The 22,851-nt window shown below is 36.2% G+C and overlaps 1 protein-coding gene across 4 annotated transcripts in view; it reads right to left on the reverse strand.

Moving 5' to 3' along the window:
- VPS13B (vacuolar protein sorting 13 homolog B) overlaps positions 1-22,851 on the reverse strand; it is a 484,859-nt gene that overhangs the window by 188,723 nt on the left and 273,285 nt on the right. For 3 of the 4 annotated variants that reach the window (XM_068932943.1, XM_068932945.1, XM_068932942.1), the window contains exons 26-30: positions 16,062-16,233; positions 14,904-15,018; positions 12,531-12,672; positions 10,417-10,825; positions 4,641-4,752 (exon numbers count right to left, since the gene is read on the reverse strand). In XM_068932943.1, coding sequence (XP_068789044.1) covers positions 4,641-4,752; positions 10,417-10,825; positions 12,531-12,672; positions 14,904-15,018; positions 16,062-16,233 — 950 coding nt within the window. Of the gene's footprint in view, positions 1-4,640; positions 4,753-10,416; positions 10,826-12,530; positions 12,673-13,230; positions 13,298-14,903; positions 15,019-16,061; positions 16,234-22,851 lie in introns of all 4 variants that reach the window. The other variant, XM_068932944.1, reaches the window with a different exon arrangement.

Consider the following 22,851-nt stretch of genomic DNA (forward strand, 5'->3'; position numbering starts at 1 on the left):
TTATTCAATGACTCTACGCTTTCCTTTGATTTTTGTAACAGAGGTGAAAAGAGTACCCATATAGCTGTATAAAACCATATATGTAAGCTTTTAGAGAAGTGCCTCAAATTAAAAGAAAAGCTTGAAAAATGGTTTTTGTGTCAGTGCTGATAAGAAATCTTAAGCGATGTTCTCCAAAATGAACAAGCAGTGGTACAAGCACCATAACTGTTAAAAGTCTGTGTGTAGCTGGCATATAGTTAAAGTCTTAACTTCATTGCTCTACCACTGTAGCAGAAACATATTATTGGTATTAGGTATCAAAAAATCCATACATGAGACAGTTTCATGAGGCAAAATGCTTCAATTGGAATTTTTATCTTACTAGACATCAGAGAATCCAAACAACAGCGCACCCAGGACCGAGAAACATACTCTCCAGCCTCCAATGAGATGCTTGTTTTTCCCATGGTTAGAGCAATTATAATCCTTCCTTCCTGTGCGATTTCTCTGACATCAAATAACAAGCTCACTTTCGCTCAGTAAGGGCATTAACAGGACTTCTCCATCTAGGCACTTTTCGTCACAAAAACTAATGGAACTTCCTCTGCTCCGTTAAATGTGGTTGAAATTGGCCATTTCAAAAGTTATGGTGAACATACACAGCGTGATAACACAAGCTGAGGAATGAACTCATCATCTTGTTCTTCTGTGACCTGCTGAGTCATCTCCAAGCAGCACCCTCTCAACTCAAGGGTTAAAACCTACAAAAATGCAGTCCTCTCCTTCACCACTTGGCAGGGGCTTCATTTACTCTGATTATGTGACTCCTCCATAGCTGTAAACAACTGCACTTCTCTCGCTCGGCTAGCCAGCTGCCTCTTCTGCCTGCTTGCCCAAAACCTCCTTTATTCAGCTCCTCCCGGCCCATCCCCAGGCCTCCTACAAAAGCTCAGCTCCACAGAACCAACAGTCCCTTGACAGAGACGTATGACTCTGATCCTGTTTGTTAAAGACAAACACACATTAGCTGAGCGTTAAGAATCAGAAATTCATCAGAAATCACCAAGACAAATTCCTAGGATTTAGCACCAAACAAATGAAAAATCAGAAATTGTCTCTTACTGTGAGCCACTAAAAAAAGTGTAACGGTACTTCTCTTAGGAGTCCTGCACATTGTGTTATGGTACACGCATCTTTGTTTACTGTGTGTATTTATGGGTTTTAAATAAATTAGACCATTTTGTACAGGAGGAAATAGTTATTTTCAGACTAATTTTTATATGGTAAAAGAAAACTGAAGTTACTCTGTCAATAAATTTCTTTGCAACTTCCAGTATTCACCTGAAAAAATATTTGTGCCCAAACTTTTGGGACACATTATTTTTCCAACATTCCATTTTCAATTTAGTTCTCTCTCCAAGTTAAGCAAGCAAGCTATTTATTTCCTAAGACATAGATGGAGACACTTCAGCTTACAGGCCAAAAGCAGTCCACAGTTTTATTTAATATGACCTGCAGCCACACCAGATCTACCTTTCAGGCACTGGCATTCTGTTAATGATAAATGAACACATTCAGTATTTGTCATATATGAATTTATGGGCCACCCTCAAAAGACATTTGGAAATTCCATCTGGCCATTAACCATGAAGAAATTTCTCAGCCTTTCCTAAAAGAAGAGTTTCTAAATGGGAAGCAACAATTCTTCTTTCTCATGAAACTCTACCAAAGTGATATTAATTACATGTGGTTGTAGCTCAGACTTAAACAGAAGACTGTTTAAACCAAAGTGACACCACAAATTAAATTTGTATCCCCACTCCAGAAACACTGTAAAGACAGTGGTTCAGATAATGATTTATTTTCTTATATTCTATTAAGAGCAGCAGTAGTAAATTAGAGGAGAAGAGAGGTTGGAAAAAGAGAGAAGATGACATGCTGGGATTATTAGAATGCTGTAGCAGTTAATTCTTCAATTCTTCAGTAATCGACAGGCTGCTGTAATTTTTAGGTCTCTTAAGCTGGATACTGTACTACTTGTACCTCTTGATACATACTGACAAATCTTTCACCTAAATGCATGGGTTACACATTGTGTGGGTTTATTCATTTAACTACTTGATTTTGCAGCATTCCTTCTTAGCGCTAGAGTTCTCCAGTTACACATTTTTGCCATCTAGTTTCACCCACTGTGGCAGGCTAAAAAGGGCAAATACTACACAGGTATCAAAGCTGGTATTTGGAGAACAGAATACTAATACCTGGCCTATGTGTTAAGAATGTCCCACTGGCTTTTCTTTTTTTTTTTGTGCTTGAAAACGAATTGCGTGCCCTGCCCTAACACTACAAAATCTTATGTTATCTGGCTTTCCAAAGGAAAACTGAGAAGCACTGAAATGAACTCCGCTGCTCTAACAGCAGTGACTGCAATGTAAGAAAATGACAAGATATCTTCCACCCTGCTTCTATAACAACAGGAAATTCTGGACCAAAGAATATGCAATTAGAGAATGTATATACTTCAACACCAAACTGGACAATACCAAACACTTACCACTTCATAGTAAAAAATATTAATTTATATCGCTAAAGAAAGTGTTGAGTCTTGCTCAAACAGATCAAAACAGCAACCCTCTTCCCAAAACCAAAAGACCACCCACTACCAACTTCAATATTGTCTCATAAAATTCTGCAAAGTAACTTGACACTCTGCCCTGATGTTTTTTAAAAACACTGAAGCTAGTATAATTGGATGATTAAAGGAACAAAGATAAGACTCAGTCATTTGACAGCTGCCGAGAAATGAGAACAATGCTCACAGAAGCAGTTAGAGGAAACTACTGAAAATGGTAGACGTTTCTGAGGAAAATCTTTATAGAAACATAGCATGATGTTGTAAGGCTGGTCACAGAGAAGCTAATAACAATGAGATGAGAGATGTCCGTGGCTCAATGCTCATTTCTACCTTACCTATTTGGCAATTGATTTCCAAAGGAAGGTTGCAGCATATCATAACTGTATAAAACTCTGAAAAACCGACAAACACAAATCTCGTCTATACCTTTATATATATAAAAAACCCAAGACTGCTAACGCAAAAGGGCACCGGAACCCTTAAGCAATCCAGTGATTTTTGGTTTGGGAAGCACAAAATTTCAGCATTTAAGATGAAGCCACAGATGTGAAGACATCAGACTCAAAAATGTACACTGGCATTGCTTCATTGATTTTAATGGAAATCACATCACTTGCATTGCTGACTCATTGATTTGTAACATGTATACAAGCAACATTACATAGTTCCCCTTAGGTGATGGAAACTACATTACTGAAGCTAGAACTTGCAGATTTCTCTTTATGACAGGGGATTTTTCTGACAGATTTTTGGTTGCTGTGAGAACAGTGGAACCTACATTTGGTTTTGTAACTCTCAAAGCAGAAACCAGATGGGAGTCTCCTCACAGACAGAGAGAAGCAGCAGAAGGACCTAGTACAAATGTTGGGAATATCTCTCTTATCTGTGGGCACATTGGGAATTGGTTCAGAACTTGCTACTCAAAGCAGTTGCTGTTGCCGGGCTCTAAGATTTCTTCCATGAAAGTTCCATAATACAACAACAGATACACGGCTCTTTTTTTTTTTTTTTGGAAAGGATAAACTACTGGGACTAACCATACGAGCAAACGCAATAATATAAATATTTCCAAATGGAAATATGAATAAAAAGAATCTCTTACAACTTCTAAGTGATCAGGAGAGAAACTGGAGATATTTCATGGTCTCCTAAAAATTCCTAGTCTTGACAAAAAGTAAAACTTTCTGTCATTTTCTAGGCAATAAAACATTTACTGCTGGGAAAAGATTTTGATGTTTGTAATTTCTACTGAAGAGCACTACGAAGTACTTAAAAATATTGCCACATCTGAAAAACAGACCAACGGGAAGTATAAGACACTTGTTCATCTGTATTTCTGTGACTTTTCTCACTTGGTATTATTTGCAACCATACTTTCATGTCTGGCAACAGTGCCAACTCTACTAAGGATCATATATTACTTTTATCATGTTGATTACATATGTTCACCAGTTTTGCTGCCTATATATGATTAGTGTGGTTTGCACATACTTAGTGACATAATCCAGAGCATGACATTTTCACAGAAAATGTGTTTACTGGGAAAGAGCTCCTTAGAAGTTTGCTTTCCTTTACAGCTTTGATCTACATGACATCAAGAATCCTACAGTTTGAATATATGTTTACCATTTATATCATTAAGATCTATCTCCTTCATACTATATGGCTACTGAGCACTTTGGTAGTCACAAAAAATCCCTTTTCTCTTAGGTGAACTTGGTAATAGCTGAATAAAAGAAAGCCTCGTAAAATGTTCTCATCTGTGAGCTTTAGCTTCATAATGACATTCAAATTCTGTTATTCATCAGCACTTCACAGAAGAACTTGATTTGTCTAGATGGATTTGAAAGCCCACAAGTGAAGAAAATCAGAAAAACCTGGTTTTGAATATCAAAAGATTGCATGTGAAAAGTATTTTTACAGGCTGCACGTACCCCTGTTTTATTGATCAATTAACTTCTCCCAAAATGAATTTTTCTGAGACTGTATATAAAAAAAACCCAAACCCTCCCCCAACACTTACTGATAAATGTCTTTTCTAAGCACAGCTCTACTAAGAGGGTTGTCAGCCTGGGGAGCCGTAGAGACAGATCCAATCTTGAGAACCAAAGTGTCTTCTTTAATTGCTGGATTAGCTGTAGTGAGGAAAAGAGGAAACATGTGTTTGATTAAAAGGCAACTGCACATAGCAGAACCACAGAAAAACTGTTTCTTAAAAAAATCTAAATAAGAATGTCTGCTACGATTCAGTTCTGTTCAAGGGCAACAACAAATGCAAAAAAAAACCCATGAAATCAACAGCATTGTTGTGATATATAAAAGACAAAACTATTCTTATTTAACTTCATTATAGATTTTAATCACACGACTAAATCCTGGTCTGTGACTTCCTACTTTCTCTTATGCTTTTTTATTTCAATTTTTTTTCCAAAATGATGGAAGATCATCCCAAAGACTTGTGTGTGATACGGCTGTTTCTCCAGTAATTATCTGCATGTCAAGCATTTTGAATCCTGCATTCTTTTTAACATGGGCCTAGGCCCTTTTAGATGAAAAAAAAAAAAAATTGCAGGATATTATAACGTGACCATTACAGTAACATTTGCTATAGGTTGCAATACACAACAATTCAAACCTGAAGACTGAAGGAAGAGGGTCTGAAACCTGCCACATATATAAAATACAAAATATTTTCTATATTAGGAGAGAAAAGGACAGTATATTCTACATGAATAGCAAAATTATTCCAAGAATTAAAAAACCCTCTACTTCCCACTTTATCTGTACTCTATTTAAATTTCAGCCACATGTATAAATTCTTAGTTTTAAAAGCACTAATCATGTTAGATAGAAAACCAAAGTTCTATCTAGAAAAAAAAAGCACTGTATTTCTTGTATTAAGCCAATTCTGTGAATTTTCTTTATAGGAATAGAATGAGTCTACTGAGTCTCCTTTTCAGCAGGCACTGACATATTCACAAAGTATTTTGATATGCCTCTGTTCAGAAGACATCAGGATAATTAGGAAGCAGTTGAGAACATGCAAGCTCGAGCAGTTCACAATCTGAAGTGAAAGAGTTCACTTCAACCTCAGCAGTATTAAGAACGGCGGTTTAAATATTTAATGAATAGTGAACTGCTTGATGTGGAAAGAACTAGTGAGCTCACTATGAGCTTAAAAAATTGGCTTCTCCAGACCAGTCAAATTCTTGGTGAATCAGATCCCATGCGCCGCAGTTATAATTTAAAAAAAGGAGGTTAAAAAAAACCAGAAGGAAGTCACAGAATTTACAGAAATTCTAATAGGATATTTTGAAACAATTGTAGGAAAATACTAGAATAGCAGAACGGTATGACACAAGCTATAACACAATAACTAGATGAGAATATAAAGCGTTTGCTTAAAAAAACTTCATCTACTTGAAAAACAGAAGCCAAAACCTTCAGTCCCCAAATCAGAGCAGAATCGTATGCATATGGTTTGGTCATCAGAACTAAGGTAGAAAAGTTAAGCTGACAACAAAATCCTACTTTTGACTAATCAGAAAACATGTTTTGAATTTTTAAAATAAAAAACAAATAAGGCACTGTACTAAGTACTAGATTTCCTGCCACTTGGCAAGTTGGATCTTTTTCCACCAATAGTCATAAAAGAAAGAAGAAAAAGGAGTAAATATATTAAATGCAATTCACATTCTAACTGTAACATATCTAGGTGGCAAATGCCCTATTCTGAGTAGCGTTTGTTAATAAAATACATTTTAAGTTAAGAATTTTAATTTGTCTCTGACACTTTGGAAACCACAATAAACACAGGACTATTCATCATGGTCTCTATTACGCGAGCTTTGTAGGGTTCTTCCTTTCAAGGGCAGGCCTGCTTCTTTTGTGGGCAGCTTCATGCAGGTTAACAAATTAAGTCTTAAGCTTTAAATAGGAAGAATTACAGGCATTAATATGTTCATACTTCAGTACTTATTTCTACTGAGTGGTGATATGAGTCCGGAGTTACAATAATGAACATGTATCTCCATTCATTAATCCATGCATTATCCCGTTAGTTTTTCAAAATATGTCTATAATGAAATAAATAACTGCAGTCATTTTCTTAGAAATACTTAAATCTTTGAGCAAAAAATCCTCTATGTTACACAGTATAAATACAACATAAGAAAAACCTACAGACCTGAGTGTAATCAAGCTCCTCACAATTTTACTTGGTTTTACCCAGTCATCTCAGTTGTCTTTTTGCTGGACTTAACACATTGTGCTCTTTTAATCCTTCTCATAAGACTTCTTTTCCAGTACCTGATTAATAGTTTTGGCTTTTTTCAACACCCTCTCCAGCTGTATCAATACCCATTTTTATAACATAAAGGAAACTGGATATGATACTCCATCATCTATCGTATGTAGAAGTACCACTACCGCCTTTGTTTCTTTCCAGTATTTTCATATTTTACAGCAACAAATATTAGCTCTTTTTGTCATGGCATCATATTCCCTATTGAGATGCTTCCCCACTGTGACCCTTAAGCTGTTTTCAGGCACTCCGTTCCAGAATACGGTCTCCAGTCCTGAAGATGTCGTCTGCATAGCCTTTTCCTTGATACGTAACTTTACTTTTAGAATACCTTTAGCGTATCTTGCACAAGCAGTGACGTCAGTACAGTGATACAGATGCATGGATATGCAGTCCTCAACATTTTTTTTCCCACAGGAAATTCTTTATTACATATGTTGGTGTTAGCAGCAATGGTTTTATATTTACTTTCAGATTATTAAACGCCAATTTAATTTATAAATCCTCATGGGCAACTATTTTTTTGGCAAAATTCATTTAACATTTCCATTGATATTGTATGGGGATGTTTTTAAGTTAGAATTACACAATACACAATGTCATACTGCTTGCAAAACTCTAAACACATGAAATCTTTGCAAATTTTTTTTTTTTTTTATCTAACTAAGACTTGTAATTATGACACAGAATAGAAATCAGATGTGATTAATGGGACCAATTTTCCATAAAACCACATCGGATTATCATGTAATAAATATCACGTAATTCTTTATTAACTGAATTCTGTACTAGATTTTTCCTTTATGTTGTGCAAGGGACATGAATAAAGCTACCTGTCTTACTTTTACTTGAACATCACACTTGTCATTTTTAATAGGTATGCCTTCAGCTGTTCAAAACCTGCTATTCCAAGATGTGCTAAAAACTAACCTCAGACGACCAAGATCCTTGAGCATAAGCTATTCAGTCTGACTGATTTGAAACTGTTTAATAGTAAGCAAGGAGGAGGTTAAGAGACCATATGTTATGACAGACTTCAAGGTAGAGAGTCATGCTCATATGACAGGAATATATCACTTTTACAAATGCAGGACATAGGTTTATTGAGTATGCTGCCTTTTCTTTCTCACTATCAACAAATTTATCATGTCCTTGCTAGTAATTCCTGATATTTTGATCCTTGTATATATTAAAAAAAATTCCTATTGTCCTCCAACCAGCCAGACGTGGGTTTTCCCTGTCCTTACCACTTCTTAGCAGTTTTTTTTGCAATTTACAATTTTTTATTTATAGTGGCTGCTATGCAGCTTTTCTTTTTCTGATTTGTTATATGTTGCTTCTATATATTTAGCTGTCTTTACTTCATTACTAAATGAGTGTAAGCTGTTGGCCAGAGCTTGAAACACCACTCACTGTACCAACAAAAGAAACTCTTGAGTGAAAGCAGCATTTCTTCTACTCTGCTTTCTGTCTAGGATAGAGTGCTGTCCTCAAAGTCCACCACAAAAAGAAATGTTAATCTGGTACTGCTGCAAAAGCCATGGAACCAAAATGTTTTAAAATGGTGTGTGGGTAGGTGCATGTGTGTAAAATTCCCAAGCAAAAAAAAAAATCTATAATTTTGATTATTTCATAGTGTTTGTGTATCAAACACATGTATTGTGAAGGTTCGGTTTTGGACTGTATTTGGACTGCAGGAGTAGATTTGCCTTTTTAAATTCTGTACATGAATTATATGTGGTTTTTTTTTTTTTTTTTTGGGGGGGGGGGGGAAGGAGGATAGTTTTGGTATCTAGCACAAGATAAAAGATATGACCAGCAGACAACTGTGACTAAAAGAGAAACTGAGCTTATTGCTTGTTTTTACTTACAATGCAGTGATTACGTCTTGAAACATACAACACTTACTAGATCAAAAAACTCTCTTAATCAATAGATGATGAATGAGGTCTTATGGGGCATGCAGGTTCCCTGATCAACAAGAGTTTTCTGGCATAGCACACCAGTAACATCGGTCATACTCGGTTCATTCCTTATTTTCACCTCTAAATTGTACGGGTTTTGAGGAAAATAAACAATAGAAGCAAGAGGAGGTTTATTTCATATTTAGAACCACATGAGAGTTTGAGAAAATCTGGGTAAAGGAAGAAATGAAAAGAGAACGGTACTCATTTTGATGACATTTCAGAATTTTCCATTGGAAGAAGTTAGTTGGCTTTCTTATTAATTCTGTAAAGTTAATCCTTAGAATCAAACTTTAAAAGCATACACATTTTTTCTACCTACATGCATGTCAAACTATGGCAATTCTGTTATTCGCATGCATCTTCAAATGATGGATAGCAACCAGACAGCACATTTTTGTCTGATTTCATTTTAATGAAGTGCATACCTACAGAGCTACAAAACCACACTCTTTAAAAAGATTTCCTTGACAACACGCCCCACAACTCCCTTCCAACCAAAATCATAACCCTTCCTTGCCAGCAGAGCCAGTCAACTTTTATATCGCAGTGTTTTCACCATTCCCGGTTGGAAAACTGCAGAGGATGCTAGCAAAGAAGAAGTGATCCAAGTAAATTCTCACGATCTGCACTTCTTGCAAATAGGTTATGAGAAATATTTAAAACCTATACTCTTAAGATTAGATTCTGTGCTATTGCATATAATGCTAAAAAGCTCCATACCTACAGAAACATGTAAACATATCATGGTACCAATAAAGTAAAAAATGAAAAAGTAAAAAAAAAAAAAATTTCTATCTCTAGAAGAATTGTAATGGTAATGGAAGTGGTTGCATTCCCTCTAGCTGTTACCAGCTGTACTTTTAGCCTCAGCATTTGTTTATTTATACATAAAGATTAGAACAGGATTTTAAAATATTTTATATATGAAGGGAAAATACTTTTTGAAGTGAAAAATGCATTATTCATAGTTCAATCTGAATGACTTCACCTAAGACTCACTACACAAATGCTAAAATATATCTTTTGTTGGCCATCAATCATAAGGTACAGCGCGGGAGAGACGACTAAAATGAACTAGAATGTCTACCTGCCTCACTAGTGCATGGCTTTCTCGGTGCCAGTTACCCTAAGACCTAGGGCTGTCTCCTTGCGCTCCATGGCTGCAGCAGGAGTCTGTCGGAGACTGCACTGGTATCAGCATACTGCCACCAGAACCACCACTGCCAAACTCACAGATTTAGGCTTAAATCGTCTTTCCAGCATTCTTGACCGTTTGCTTTTATAATCACATTTTATATCTAAACTATGTAGATACTGGGAAAGCAGAGATCAAATGCATATCTAAAAAATTCTGTCAGCAATTCTATATAGAATTAGTAAGAATTATAGATGTTTTCTACCTCTGCCCCATAAAAACCTGAAAGTCTGAGCAAAGCTGCTAAGTATCAGTATCTTAAGTCAGAGATTTAACTAATTAAAGAGTATTTGTCTATAACTGAACAACAAACCTCTAACATAGAACACAGTACCTTCTGCATTATGACGGTTTTCCTCATTTTTTGGAAAGAAGACTCTAATTACGCCACTGTTTATATAAATCAGAGGCAAATTGCGGGAAGTTAGAGCGTGAGTCCTCATAGGTTGGCCTGGAGATTTTCTTTTCTCCTTTTGACTCCTTGGCAACCTGGCTTGAAAAATGCTTGCAATTGCATTAAGCAAAGGAAAACAGAGGACCACATCGAACGCCTGGGCAGAGAGAAGGATCTCATGAAGAAAGTGAGGAGACCCATCAGTGTGACCTTCCGACAGCTTATGGAACGTTCTTCGCTCATTCCTTGATATCAATTTGTGCCGGACATTTTTTGTCACAGCCTTTGTGTAAGTGAGAGAAAGAAATCCATGTTGCTGGTGTGAGCCATCTAAAAGTTTTGCAGTTGTCTGTTTCAAGGACAAAAACAAAAATGAAACTGTTGAAGAAATAAAATCTTGTACACATAATAACATCCATCAATTGCCATACTCTCTGTTAAGCAGGACGCTTAGGGTTCTATCTTTTCTAACACCTTTCCACTCTTTCTGAATACAAGAAAAAATATTTGATTTTTTTTTTAGTGGACAATTCATATTCGACAATGTGTCCACATTCTTACCACCCTATGTCAGCTGAAACTATAAATATTTGAACAATCATTTTTTTATTTTTGATCATTTACATTCTACGTAATTCATTTAGTATATAGCCTGGTACATTAGCATTATTCAAACCCCAAAAGCCAAAATAGCCCATATATTTGGGAGAGTCTGAATTCACCAAACATTGTCTGATAACTTTTTGCACTCACAATTATATATTTTGATTTCTCCTTCACTTTAGACATTTTAGAAATAAATCTTACTCCCACTGTCCCTTCTCTAAGTGCAATCAACATCTGAGGTGCTCAAGTAACCCTTTGGTGCTGAGCTAACTTCACTCCACATAAAATTGGTGAAAAAACCACCCATATTTAACAAATTACTCTAAGAATTAAGCTCGTTTTGCTCCCACCACCTCTGAATATTTAAACAGTATACTTGTTTCACACACTAAACGACACCACTTAAATACATGAAAAGTCTTCAAGATGTGATGCACTGTACTTCAGATATAACAGATCCCTTCAGTTAGCAAGAAAGATATATGATTGTTCAAATATTATCTTTAATCACTTAAGCATAAATAAAAACAATGACACTTTGCAAACATGCTTGCTTCAGCATCTTCAAATTTGGTTTTAAAATAATGCAATTTAAACTTCATTAATAGAAGAACATCTCTTTCTTAAATAAATAGGGTACAAAGCTTAAGTGCTGAAAAATTGAAAGTTTTTATGAATAAGTGAATTAAAACAAATTAGTGAGTTAGATTTTCTGTTTATAAGAATTAAAGCAACTAGAATAAGAGAAAGTATTGCCTCGTCAATATTCATGATGAAAATAAATCAGACCATACAGAACTTCCACTAACATAAAAACATTCTGCACAGTGGCTCCTGTTTGTGAAGGGCCTAGTGACATAATATATAAAGTTTTCCAAATAAAAAGGTCAAGAAAAAAAAAGGAGTTAAATATCTCACACTGAGATATTCTGAAGCAGGAAGTAACGATTTAAGAATTTAAAAGAAAGGTGAAAATATGAATTTGTTAATATGTGTTGTAATATATCAAAATTACATAAAGTAATTGTAAAAGGTTTCATTAAGATCTACCTCAGTAATACAAAATACTTAAATCCCAAAGTAGATATCAGAATTACACAAACAAGATGCAGTGTTCAGTACCAGCTCCTACATATTTGGTCTCTGAATACTACTGCATGTGTTCACTTTTAATATGAATAAATCCCATTGACTTCAGTGGACTACTATTATGCGTTCGGCTGTGAACCATCAACCCTTCTTTCCATACCTAGTCAAAAAGAATTGACAGTTATTTTTAAAGGAAAAGAGAGAAATAACTAATACGATCAATATATGCAATCAAAATATTCAGTATAGACACAATTTAGATGACAAGAAAGTAAAGATATTTGACAGGTTTTTTTTCTTACTCCAAATGGTATTTCTTAGTGGAAGTCCTGTAGCAAAAATTTTAAAAAGATTCTTACAGAAGGAAAGAAGCCAGAGATATTACTGAAAGGGTCCTGCTTGCTGATGGGTCGAACCAACAAGGTACGTCTGTTCAGCTTGTCAGTACAGGAAAGGAATACACCTCCGTATTGCCCCAGAGACCAAGAATCTTCTCCGAGGCTTGAGGTAATGAATGAGGCATGGAAGAGGGAAAGAGAAAAAAAAAAAAAAACCAAAGAAATTGCCATAAGCAAAAAAAAACCCAATTACTTTAAATCTGCACAGTTATATGTAACTGCATGATAAACTCTGTGCCGTACCTTCTTCTACAATGCCAAAATTCAATCAGAGTAAGCCAAAAACTAGTGAAAAAATGAAATTTTGTAAAATTTTAACGTATGTGAAAGGACAACCCAGCAAGAGGTCAAGACACAGGAAATTAAAAGTATAATAGAATCTTCCATATGCAAAATACCCTGATCCTGGATTTTCAGCAAATAGCTTTATTAGAATGGAGAAGAATGATTACAAGAATCAAGAAACTGTGAAAGAAAAACTGTGCTCAAATACAATACAAAATCATAGGACTTCAAAAAAGTGAGCTATGAAGAATTAACATGTTGCTTTGTACTATAATTCTTGTAATCATTCTTTCGAATATATCCAAGAACAAAGAAAAATATGTTGCTTAAGAAGAGTTATTCAGTTAAGCATCTTAGTTTACTAAAGAAATCTCACCAAAAGCTTTTCTTTGCATTGGAGAAATATTCCTTCAAACTGTCCTGACTGCCAGCCTTCCCCTGGCCTGGAAGACAGAACGTTCACCTTATCTGTTCTCTGCTTTTTCCTCTAGTCCACAGAAATTTAAACATAGAGAACTGTACTCTTAAGCGATTATGAAATGTAAATGCAAACAACAACAATTTTGCCAAGTGGAATAATTTTGTATGCGTTTGCTCATCTGTGTGAGCATATATGCATATATAGGTATAGGTATATACATGCACATATACATGCACATACATATAAACACACACATACATAAATACACATATATGTACACATATATACACACATATATATACATACATGTATATGTGTGTGTGCGCATATACACATGCACTGTGTGTGTGTGTGTGTGTGTGTGTGTGTGTGTGTGTGTGTGTGTGTGTGTGTGTGTGTGTGTGTGTGTGTGTGTGTGTGTGTGTGTGTGTATTACACATATATAAACTTTAGCAAACCAAAGAACACCCTGAAGTTGAAAGCGTTGTCGAGGGAGCACTGGGCTCCTGGGAGTGAAGCACCTTCTCTCAGGCTTTGCCCTGAATCTCTGGACTAAGCAGCTTGCTAACAGCAACTCGCTCTGCGGATTCCACTGCATTTTAAAGCCTCATGATTTATTTTAGAAAACGTAAAAGAGAAGTTACAAAGTTCAATTGCCAAATTTCACAATTTTTTCAAACAATAATTGTATTTGTAAATCTGACAAAAGAAATTCAACTTGTTTATTTTAGATTGTTGATTAGGAAAAAAAAGTCCCAGAACTGTGGGTAACTTACAAAAGCAGATAGTGAATTTCCTTCCTATTGCACATAGGGAACAGTAAGAAATGTCGAATATAACCCCGTAAGCACAGGTTCCTAAGTCAACATGACTGTGATGCTAAATATTTCAGCCATTTTCAATGTCAATAAAATACTCTAAAACTTTTTTTAAAAAATCTTTTTCTCTCTTTTCCTCAGCTGTCACGTTTTCTCTTACTCCCTTAAACAGAATCTGCTGAGCTGTGACGACAAACAATAATCCAGCCCTCTGTTTAACCAGCAAGACTTGCTAAGGCGTAGGATACACAGTATGATTTCCTACCTAGCCTAAATTGGTGACATACTGGTAGAGTTCAATCACTGAGATTTTACTCAGGCATTTCTGCATAAAACTACGCCGTGCCACACAGACACAGACTACCAGCTCAGCTCCCTGCATTACTGTGTTGCTAGGCCACAGCAAAAGAAATAGCTCTACTGTTAGAAAACATTTTTTAATATCTAAGAGTATGGCATCATAAAAAATGAAACATTAGCCACCTGCTAGAGTTAAATATATTATGAAACAGCATTAAAGTATTTCCCATTCAAAAATTCAGCTAAAATGAATGATTTTATCTAATATACCAATAGAACAATAAATGCAAAAAAACAATCTCCTAATATCAAATTCTTTCTATATATTCATGAGAATCAGATTTAATTCTGAGAAACTGCAATTCTCATGTTCATTACTTAAAAACTTAAAATCCATCCCATTTCACCTAAATTTGACAATTACTTTAAATTTAGGCTAAGAATAAGGAAAAACTACTGCTGCCTTCCTCCAGCCTGGAATTAAAGCAGTATATAACTCCTAGGAATTACCTGTTTCTGTAATGATCAATATTGAAGCTTTCTATTTTACATTTGATTTTGGTATATACATCCTGCATATCCACCGAGGCGCTGAGATCTTCTAATTCACTGACAACACAAACTTCTGTAATAGTCGAAAAAAATTAAAATTATAAGTTATTAATCTAAAACCTGCAAGTTTTTACAATATCTGGGACATCACATTTTGTAACTAGGATGATGCTGTATGTATTCAGGGTTTTTTTTCCCTACAGCACACTTTGGTTCAGCTGTCATTCAGACAGGAACTGGTTAAAAAAAGTGGAATCTAAATCTTTTCATACAAATGTCTATAATGTGAGAGACTTCTTTATGGGGTTTTTACTTCCAGTTTTCAGAGTGCAATTCCTATACAGAATAAAGAGAGATTTACCAACACTCTTTAGTTTTTCTAACACTTTAGATTTCTTTCATATAATTATTTTCATATCAAAAGTTCAAGTACTTTTTTTTTCTAAATTAGCTTCAATCATATTAGTCTCCTCATTTTTTCACATTTCTATCATTAATGACAGCAGTTTCGTAACAAAAAAAAATTCAAAGCCCTTCCTTACGTTTACAGATTCTGAGTTTTTTTAAACAATTACTATCCAGATGACAACCAAACTTTATTCTCAAAGAAAAGGGAAGCTAATTGTGTGCCACACATATTTCTCTCTTCAATGTAGAAGGATTCTGAAACATATTACATTTCCCACGACTTTTAGAATTATACTATGATGATTATGTTAAACCTAATTTTGAAATTATCAACACAAAACTATAAATGCCCTACAGACGGAGATACACAAACCATACTACCAAACCATACCAAAATGGAACAGGATTGCTGTTAAGGGAAGAAATGTAACCCTGATTAAGTAAAATCACCAATTTATTTCCAATTTAATATAAGCCTTATTCCACATGGAGGAGGAAGTTTTTGCCAAAGAACAATGTTGAATTCTGATTACATGCATTAACCTAACTAGAGCCTGTTGTGGTAGGTTAAAACATAGCTCCAACCTAGATTTTTGTATTATATGGTGTTTAATATTATCATAAATGCTCTGAACAGCCAATATTCTGCCTTAAAATATGGTATGGAATTTAAAATAGTACATTACGGGGAAAAATTATGCTGAATACCTGTGCCATTATTTCTAGGATCAGGAGCAAACAATTTTACAGTAATTTTTGGCAACATCCACTGCATCCACAGGCTGACACGTCCACTTGAGACTCCAATATTACTTGTGGTTTGTTCCAATGTAACTGAGTCTGAGAACGGAGAATCGTCACCACCCTGAAGAGAATCACCCTATGAAACAAAAGCAACAGCTGAGAAACCACTACTTGCTTTTCACCACTGCTTGCTTTTTCTGTCTAGACTGATGCAGGCCCCCAGACTATATAAACACAAACATACCCACTGATAACTCCTTTGAATCAAGCCATTTTTTAATGTTCGGAAAAAATAAAAAATAAAAACATATTCTCCTTTTTGGGGTAAACATAATGGACTTCGGTCAAGATACTGCGGTAAAGTTCCATCACTTAGTTCCACTTTGGTACAGTGAGCTTTCCTCATTAGCACTTCCCTATTGAAATACTACCACCAATGGAAAAAAAAAAGGCTGACAGGGATATTCTGAGGGGAAATGGGAAAGGGGATAAGGAGGCTTGGGCACATCGCAACAACAGAGGAAGAAAAAGTTGTAGGAGGTGCCAAACGGGGAAGATCCCCGTATGGCCATACCACTTCCGTAGTACATACGTACTGTTTCTTGATTTCTTCTTCTTAATTGTGCTTGCCTGCAACTTCTTGGGGAAATTGACTTCACAAAATAATAGCTTTGTGCAAGACTTGCAAACATTTTAGTTACAGCTTTGTTAATATTTCTGTTGTTTAAAAAAGTTGATTCTGTTACTTGCACTATTCTTGTATATATGAATGATCTGTTGGCAATTGAGATTTCTGTGCTGCTAATAATCTCTGTTCCTTCCCTAAACATTAAGGGCTTGACAAAGAAGGACTCAAAGGTTAACGTTTTCAGAAAAAGAATGTGACAAATGAACGCTATCCTGAAAATCCTGTTAGAAAAACGGCTTAGGAGAGCCCTCCAGAGAGGAAAGATGCAAATGTAGCAGCTCCTCGTGTTTACAGCCTATTAATCTTAATATGACGGACATGTAAGTTACTAATGTTAACCAGAAGCCACTGCATCTTGGCTTGCAGCCCACCAAGTGTTGCAAGTTTCCATAACTTTTCCAGCACAAAAGGCAAAGACACAGGTATTGTCAAGTTGGCCAGACGTAGGCTTTGAGCCATTAAGACCAAGGTGTTTCTAAGATTTACAGACCGAAAACCACCCAAAGTTTTAATTCTTAATGAAGATTTGGAGCATTAGGAATGGTAAATTCCGATGAACAAACATAAGAAATCATTTTAAAGGATTGCTAATTCCAATATTTACCTAATGACTAATCATGATGATTTATATAGAAGATACCCTGGAATCAGACCTACACAGCAGGCACTGTACACTTTGAATAAATACCTATTCATCTGTCAGGAAAGCAACTGTAATCCACTCCTTCAGCTTCAGAAGTCCAAGAAAAATTTAGCTGTCAGTGACAAAACTTAAAATTTGACGTTACTTGACCCATTCTACAGTCCAAAATTGGGAGTAGGGAAATTCTGTTAGCAATCTATTCTCCGGAAGGGTAGAACTTATACCAGACCAAATGACACAGCTCGTATGGAAGCATTTATGTTGATGAATCACATTCTCAATCAACTCAAGCCTACAGTTTAATTAAAGGATTTCTATCATGTATACACATGTTCTCTTATCACCATCTTAACTGTAAGATAAGGCAAAAAGACAGGTAAAAATCTTACAAAAATTTTGCATGTAGTCCATTATTTCTTTGGGCTATCTGATATCCAGAAAATGGAGCAGCTGACATTGTACTTTTAGAATTTACTATACAACAAAGAATACAACTACATTTTCCACTCTATTTTTCAGAAAAACATTGAAATATAGCTTCCGCTTCAAATTTTCAGCTTTACGTCACTCATATTAGCATTTACTGAAAATTTGGTTTTGTCCCAACAAAACTTAGAACAGAAATACAGAGAAGCAGCAAAGGTATTTTATTTTATCTATGTGCACTAACCTTTACCCTTGGAAAACTCAGTGGTACTTATTAAGATTGATAAGTAACCATCTTTGTTGTCAAACATCTGACATACAGAACTTACCCCTCCAGACATTCATTCGTACGGGAAGGCAGATATTGTGCAGCTAACACATGTTACAGGAAAATAATTCCTAAAGATGTGATTGTATTATTTAGAGTAGTTCAACAGACATAATATGAGTTGCCAACCTGAAAATTACAATTCAGTTCACCCTCAAGTAACTATGGTGATGGTGGCTTTGAATTAATCAAATGCATGAAAACAGGTATAAGCGCTATTGCTTACAGCTCTGAACCGTCTCCTTGTAGAGCCATAGGTGACCATCATTTGAAAGATTATTGTTAGACTCGTGAGCTGCAAAAAATTAGCCGCAATTGACATGAGGGTTTCTTAGTGGAGTGTAGACACATTTCAATCTCCTTATCTCACTTTTCCAAACAAACGAAAGGAAAAAAATCAGGCTACAGCCCAGGTAAGAGAAAACTTCATACTAAGTACTGATGGAAGGAGCTGAAATACAGCAACGTAATGCTTATTCCATGGTAAAGTTACGCAGTTCAGAGGGGAAAGAAATATCTTACCCTAACTCTCATCAATTAGTTTTAAGAAAAGTCAGTGGTAGTTCCATTACACTGTATATAATTATAGATTTAAAAAAATTGTGAAAGTATCATCTTTGCTGGATTTAAAAAACGAACTTCAACACGTGCTTTATGGACTGGGAATTTATATTTTGTTTTATGAAGTATCATTCAAATGACAATGGACTTTTCCTCTTCAAATGCCATTGTGAAAGGGAACACTTAAAAAAGATGAAATAATTCTAACTTTACCATGGTTCAAGAATATCAATCACAGAATCATAGAATCCATCTAATCCATCTAACAGTGTCTTTTAAAGAAGATTTTAAGTAGCTAGTATATAACTTTGATATGTACAAAACTATCAAAGATCCGTGCTGACTCTATTAAAGAAATCTGTAGAAAAAAAAATTAAAGAAAAAAATACCTCGAATACTTTCTCGAATTGAAGCGGTTATTTCTAAAAATTATCCAGTTCAACTTTTTCTATCTCTAGGATTAGAGCCTTGTGGGATCATTATTAATAATCAGTGGTTGGTAAACACAGCAAATTAAAAATGCTCTTTTCCACAGAGAAGTTCATCATGAAGAAAACTATGGGAAATCTATGGGAAGTGTTTCATTAGTGTACTGAAAGCAAGTGCTGTTGTAATTGCAGGGATTTCCTTAAATATTAGTCATAATGTGTCAAGGAGGCCTGGATATGGAATTAGGTGACTGTGTAAGTCTGCACTGACAGACTGAAAAAAGATATTGCTCACTGGATTAGTGAATGTCAAGTAGGAACTGAGATCACAAAGTGTGAAAGACAGACAATGGGGAGTTTCAACCCAGAAGGAGCTCAGCTTCACGAGAACAAAAGAAAGGCGGAGGCAAGAAAACCATTTAATAGTGATAGTCCCAATCTGTGAAAAGGTGGCTGAATTTGAAGATAAAACTGAAGATGGTAGTCTGTGCTAAGATCTTAAATATCAAATGGTAAAAAGGGTCATAAATTGGCATGCATATTAGATATTCATTGACCTGTGACAGATTTTGTCTGTAATGTCTTATATTGTAAGACATTCTAAGTAAATACTATTTTGTCTTCTAGAAGAGGTCTGATCCCTTATTAATTGTCTTTATGAGAGAGAGAGAACGAATGCATGAACAAACGAACAGTCCCAGAGCTGTAGGTACCAGGGAGCTGCAGAAGTAAACTGAAAAAACCTAACACCTAAACTTTGGCCTGAATGATGTTCAACAGCTTCTTGCTTTGTAAAAGCGGTGCATACATGCCTAACAATGAAATGGGTGGTCCTTACGGAGTCCACAAAGGCAGTGATAGGTACAGTTAGCCCAGAAACTAAGACAAGAGAAACTCTGCTGCATATGAGAAGAGCCACCAAAATGAAGGGAATGTATGGATGGGTCAGAAGGAGCTGGACATACTCAAAGGAGTATGAGAAAGATTCATCAGAAAGAGAGAACGCTCATTTGTGCATTTATTTATGTGTAATTGTGGTGGAAGGAACAGTGAGCTGTCACAGAGGGTGTTAAGGAGAAAAAGCTGGGAAAGGACATTATAAATGTGCTTACTGAAAACAAGTTGTAGAAAGCAGCAATGTGTGGATGGCTGCATGGGCCTATTTCCCGCTGTGTATTTAATAATATTTAATAATGAAGTCTACCACAGCAGGATGTCTAACTGGAGAAACCTCATATGGCTGATCCCACCTATACGCACCCAACTTCCACACAAGTGTGGCATGGTGGAGCTGTGGCATTCAGTAAGATTAAAAAAAAAAAGAAAAAAAGGAGTGGTTGAGCCTGCTACATGACAGATTAGTCAGGGCAGAGGTTAACTTCTTTCTGCCAACCTGTAGTGACCCATAGTTCCTGTTTGCTTCCTCATCAAACCTTTCGCCTCTTGCCAGACCTTTCACAAACTGTCCTGAGACTCCTACCTCTGAGCACCACTTATCACCGGTGCCTTTGCAAGATATTTCCTAACATCTTCACAAAGACCTCTCCTCTCTTCAGTGCCACTCAATTGTCCTACAAGGCAGCACTGACTCTGCAACGTGTAGGCAGATATCTTTAGGCTTTTCAGCGCTCCAGGCAAAACCATATTTTGTTTCTCCAAGATGCCCACTCCTGTCCTTGGAACAGGAAACTGGAAAAGGAATGAAAGCTGGGCAAGAAGCCTGGGGAGTGTCAGACCTGGCACTCTGCCAGTGGCTGAACACATGAAGGGAGAGCAGCCTCCTCTCCAGCACTAAACAATGCTTACTCCATCTGGGTCCTTATTGCTTCTCCTGAAATTGTAGCCTCCGGTATTAGGACAGGAACATATGCCAAAGAGGCAGTAGCCTCTTAGCCATTTTGCCATCCTCCATCTATCCCCATCCACACTCTTCTAACAGTAGCCTGCATCCCCAGCCATCTGCTTTGCTTACTTGTAAAGCCATAAAAAGCAGGAGCAAAGATATTCACTTCTACAGTTGGAATGAACATAGTACTATGAGAATCCAGTCTCCCTCTTTAATCAGACCTCCCAGGTGCCTCATCCGATTTCATGACCAACAAGGGCATCAGCAGCTTCCGTTTGGAGCCTTTTGATCTCTGTCTTCTGTAAATCCCTTCCTTGTTGTTTCTTCCCTGTAACCCATCCAAATGGTTTTGACACTGCCTTCCAATAACTTCCCACACCTTCTTAATTAACCTCGGAATGATTCCTCTAAAAGATGATGTTTCTGCTGTAGAGTTTCATTCTGTTTGGAATGACTTTTCTCATCAAACCTCGAATGCTCAAGAGATGCTGGAGTCAGAGATACTTGGAATAGGGGGATCCCTCAAGCACAGCAGCTCCGAGGAAGCAGCCAGCCAAGGACCAGCTGCCGTCACTGAGATCCTGAGAGGCGTTTCACAGGATATCAAGAAATGGAGGCCAATTAAAGGTCAAGGAAAGGGAGAAACAATACTTACCTAAACCTGAAAATGTGTTTATTTTCAGTTCAAATCAAAGTTCAAGCCAGTGTTGATGTTCTGTAGATTGATTTGCTCCTCTCCATTCATTTTATAAAAAGCATTTTCCCTTCTGTTTTTAGAGTCGGAGCATTTTCGAAGGTCTCTTCGCCCCCCCCCCAACTACACACCCTCAGTCTGTCACTGGACATGCTCCAGAAGGCTTTTGGTAGGAAAATCAACTTTGTTCTAAAATTTTGGCAGACCTCTACATTTCAGAATAGTCAAAAAAGCAGAAAACAATAGTAAATTAAACTTAAAGGGATATTATTTAACAGAAAATACATACTGCCACCATGGCAAGTTTCGCATTTTGTAATTTGGACCTTTTATTTTCACAATTTAGTGGGTTCATATGTTCCATGCGTTTTGTTAACTTTTTTTTTTTCCACCAAAGCTGTTTTTGTTTAGTGGTTTGAGGATACAGATAACTCTGTGCTGCAGAAAACTGAGGCAATCATTTTCCCACACTTTTCTTTAAGCTTATTTTTCTGCAAATATTAAATGATCTCCTATGCTTTTCAAAGAATCAGCCTGCTAATAATTTTGGCATAAGTTTACATGTAACAGCATTTGTGAGATCCTTGAAGAACTGCATGGATCTAGCATAAACCTAGATATATATAAAAAGTGAAGTGACTCAGGAATGTGCAATCAAATTTTAAAGCAGCAAACACCGAATTTTAGGGAATGTGGCCCCTACCAACTTCCAAGTCTACTAAACCTATGAAGTTTACCAAAAAACAGAGTTACAGGTACAGATCCAGATGCATCATCAGAAACTGCTTCCTCTTTTTCTAAATACATAATGCTTTGGAAGACATAGTATATCTGATATGCAATAACCAAAAAATACACAGAAGAGGAAGAGAGGGCCAAGGTGCTTGCAGTTTCCTTTACTATCGCTGGAGCTCAGCTTGCCCAGGCATGAGTCCAATTACATTTATGCTTATACTTGTCTGATTTGCAGATGTTTCTCACACTTTAATTCCTGTGGTATGCAAGGTGGTTTTATTGCAATCTACAGAAATACTATTTTAAGATGCAGCACAAAACTTCATTTAACACAGAAGTAAGGCCTAAACACATACGTTTCCGGAAGCAAAAACAAAAGCAAGACTTGAATTTCCAGAAGTCAAA

This window comes from Struthio camelus, chromosome 2, assembly GCF_040807025.1.
Source record: "Struthio camelus isolate bStrCam1 chromosome 2, bStrCam1.hap1, whole genome shotgun sequence".
NCBI lineage: Eukaryota > Metazoa > Chordata > Aves > Struthioniformes > Struthionidae > Struthio > Struthio camelus.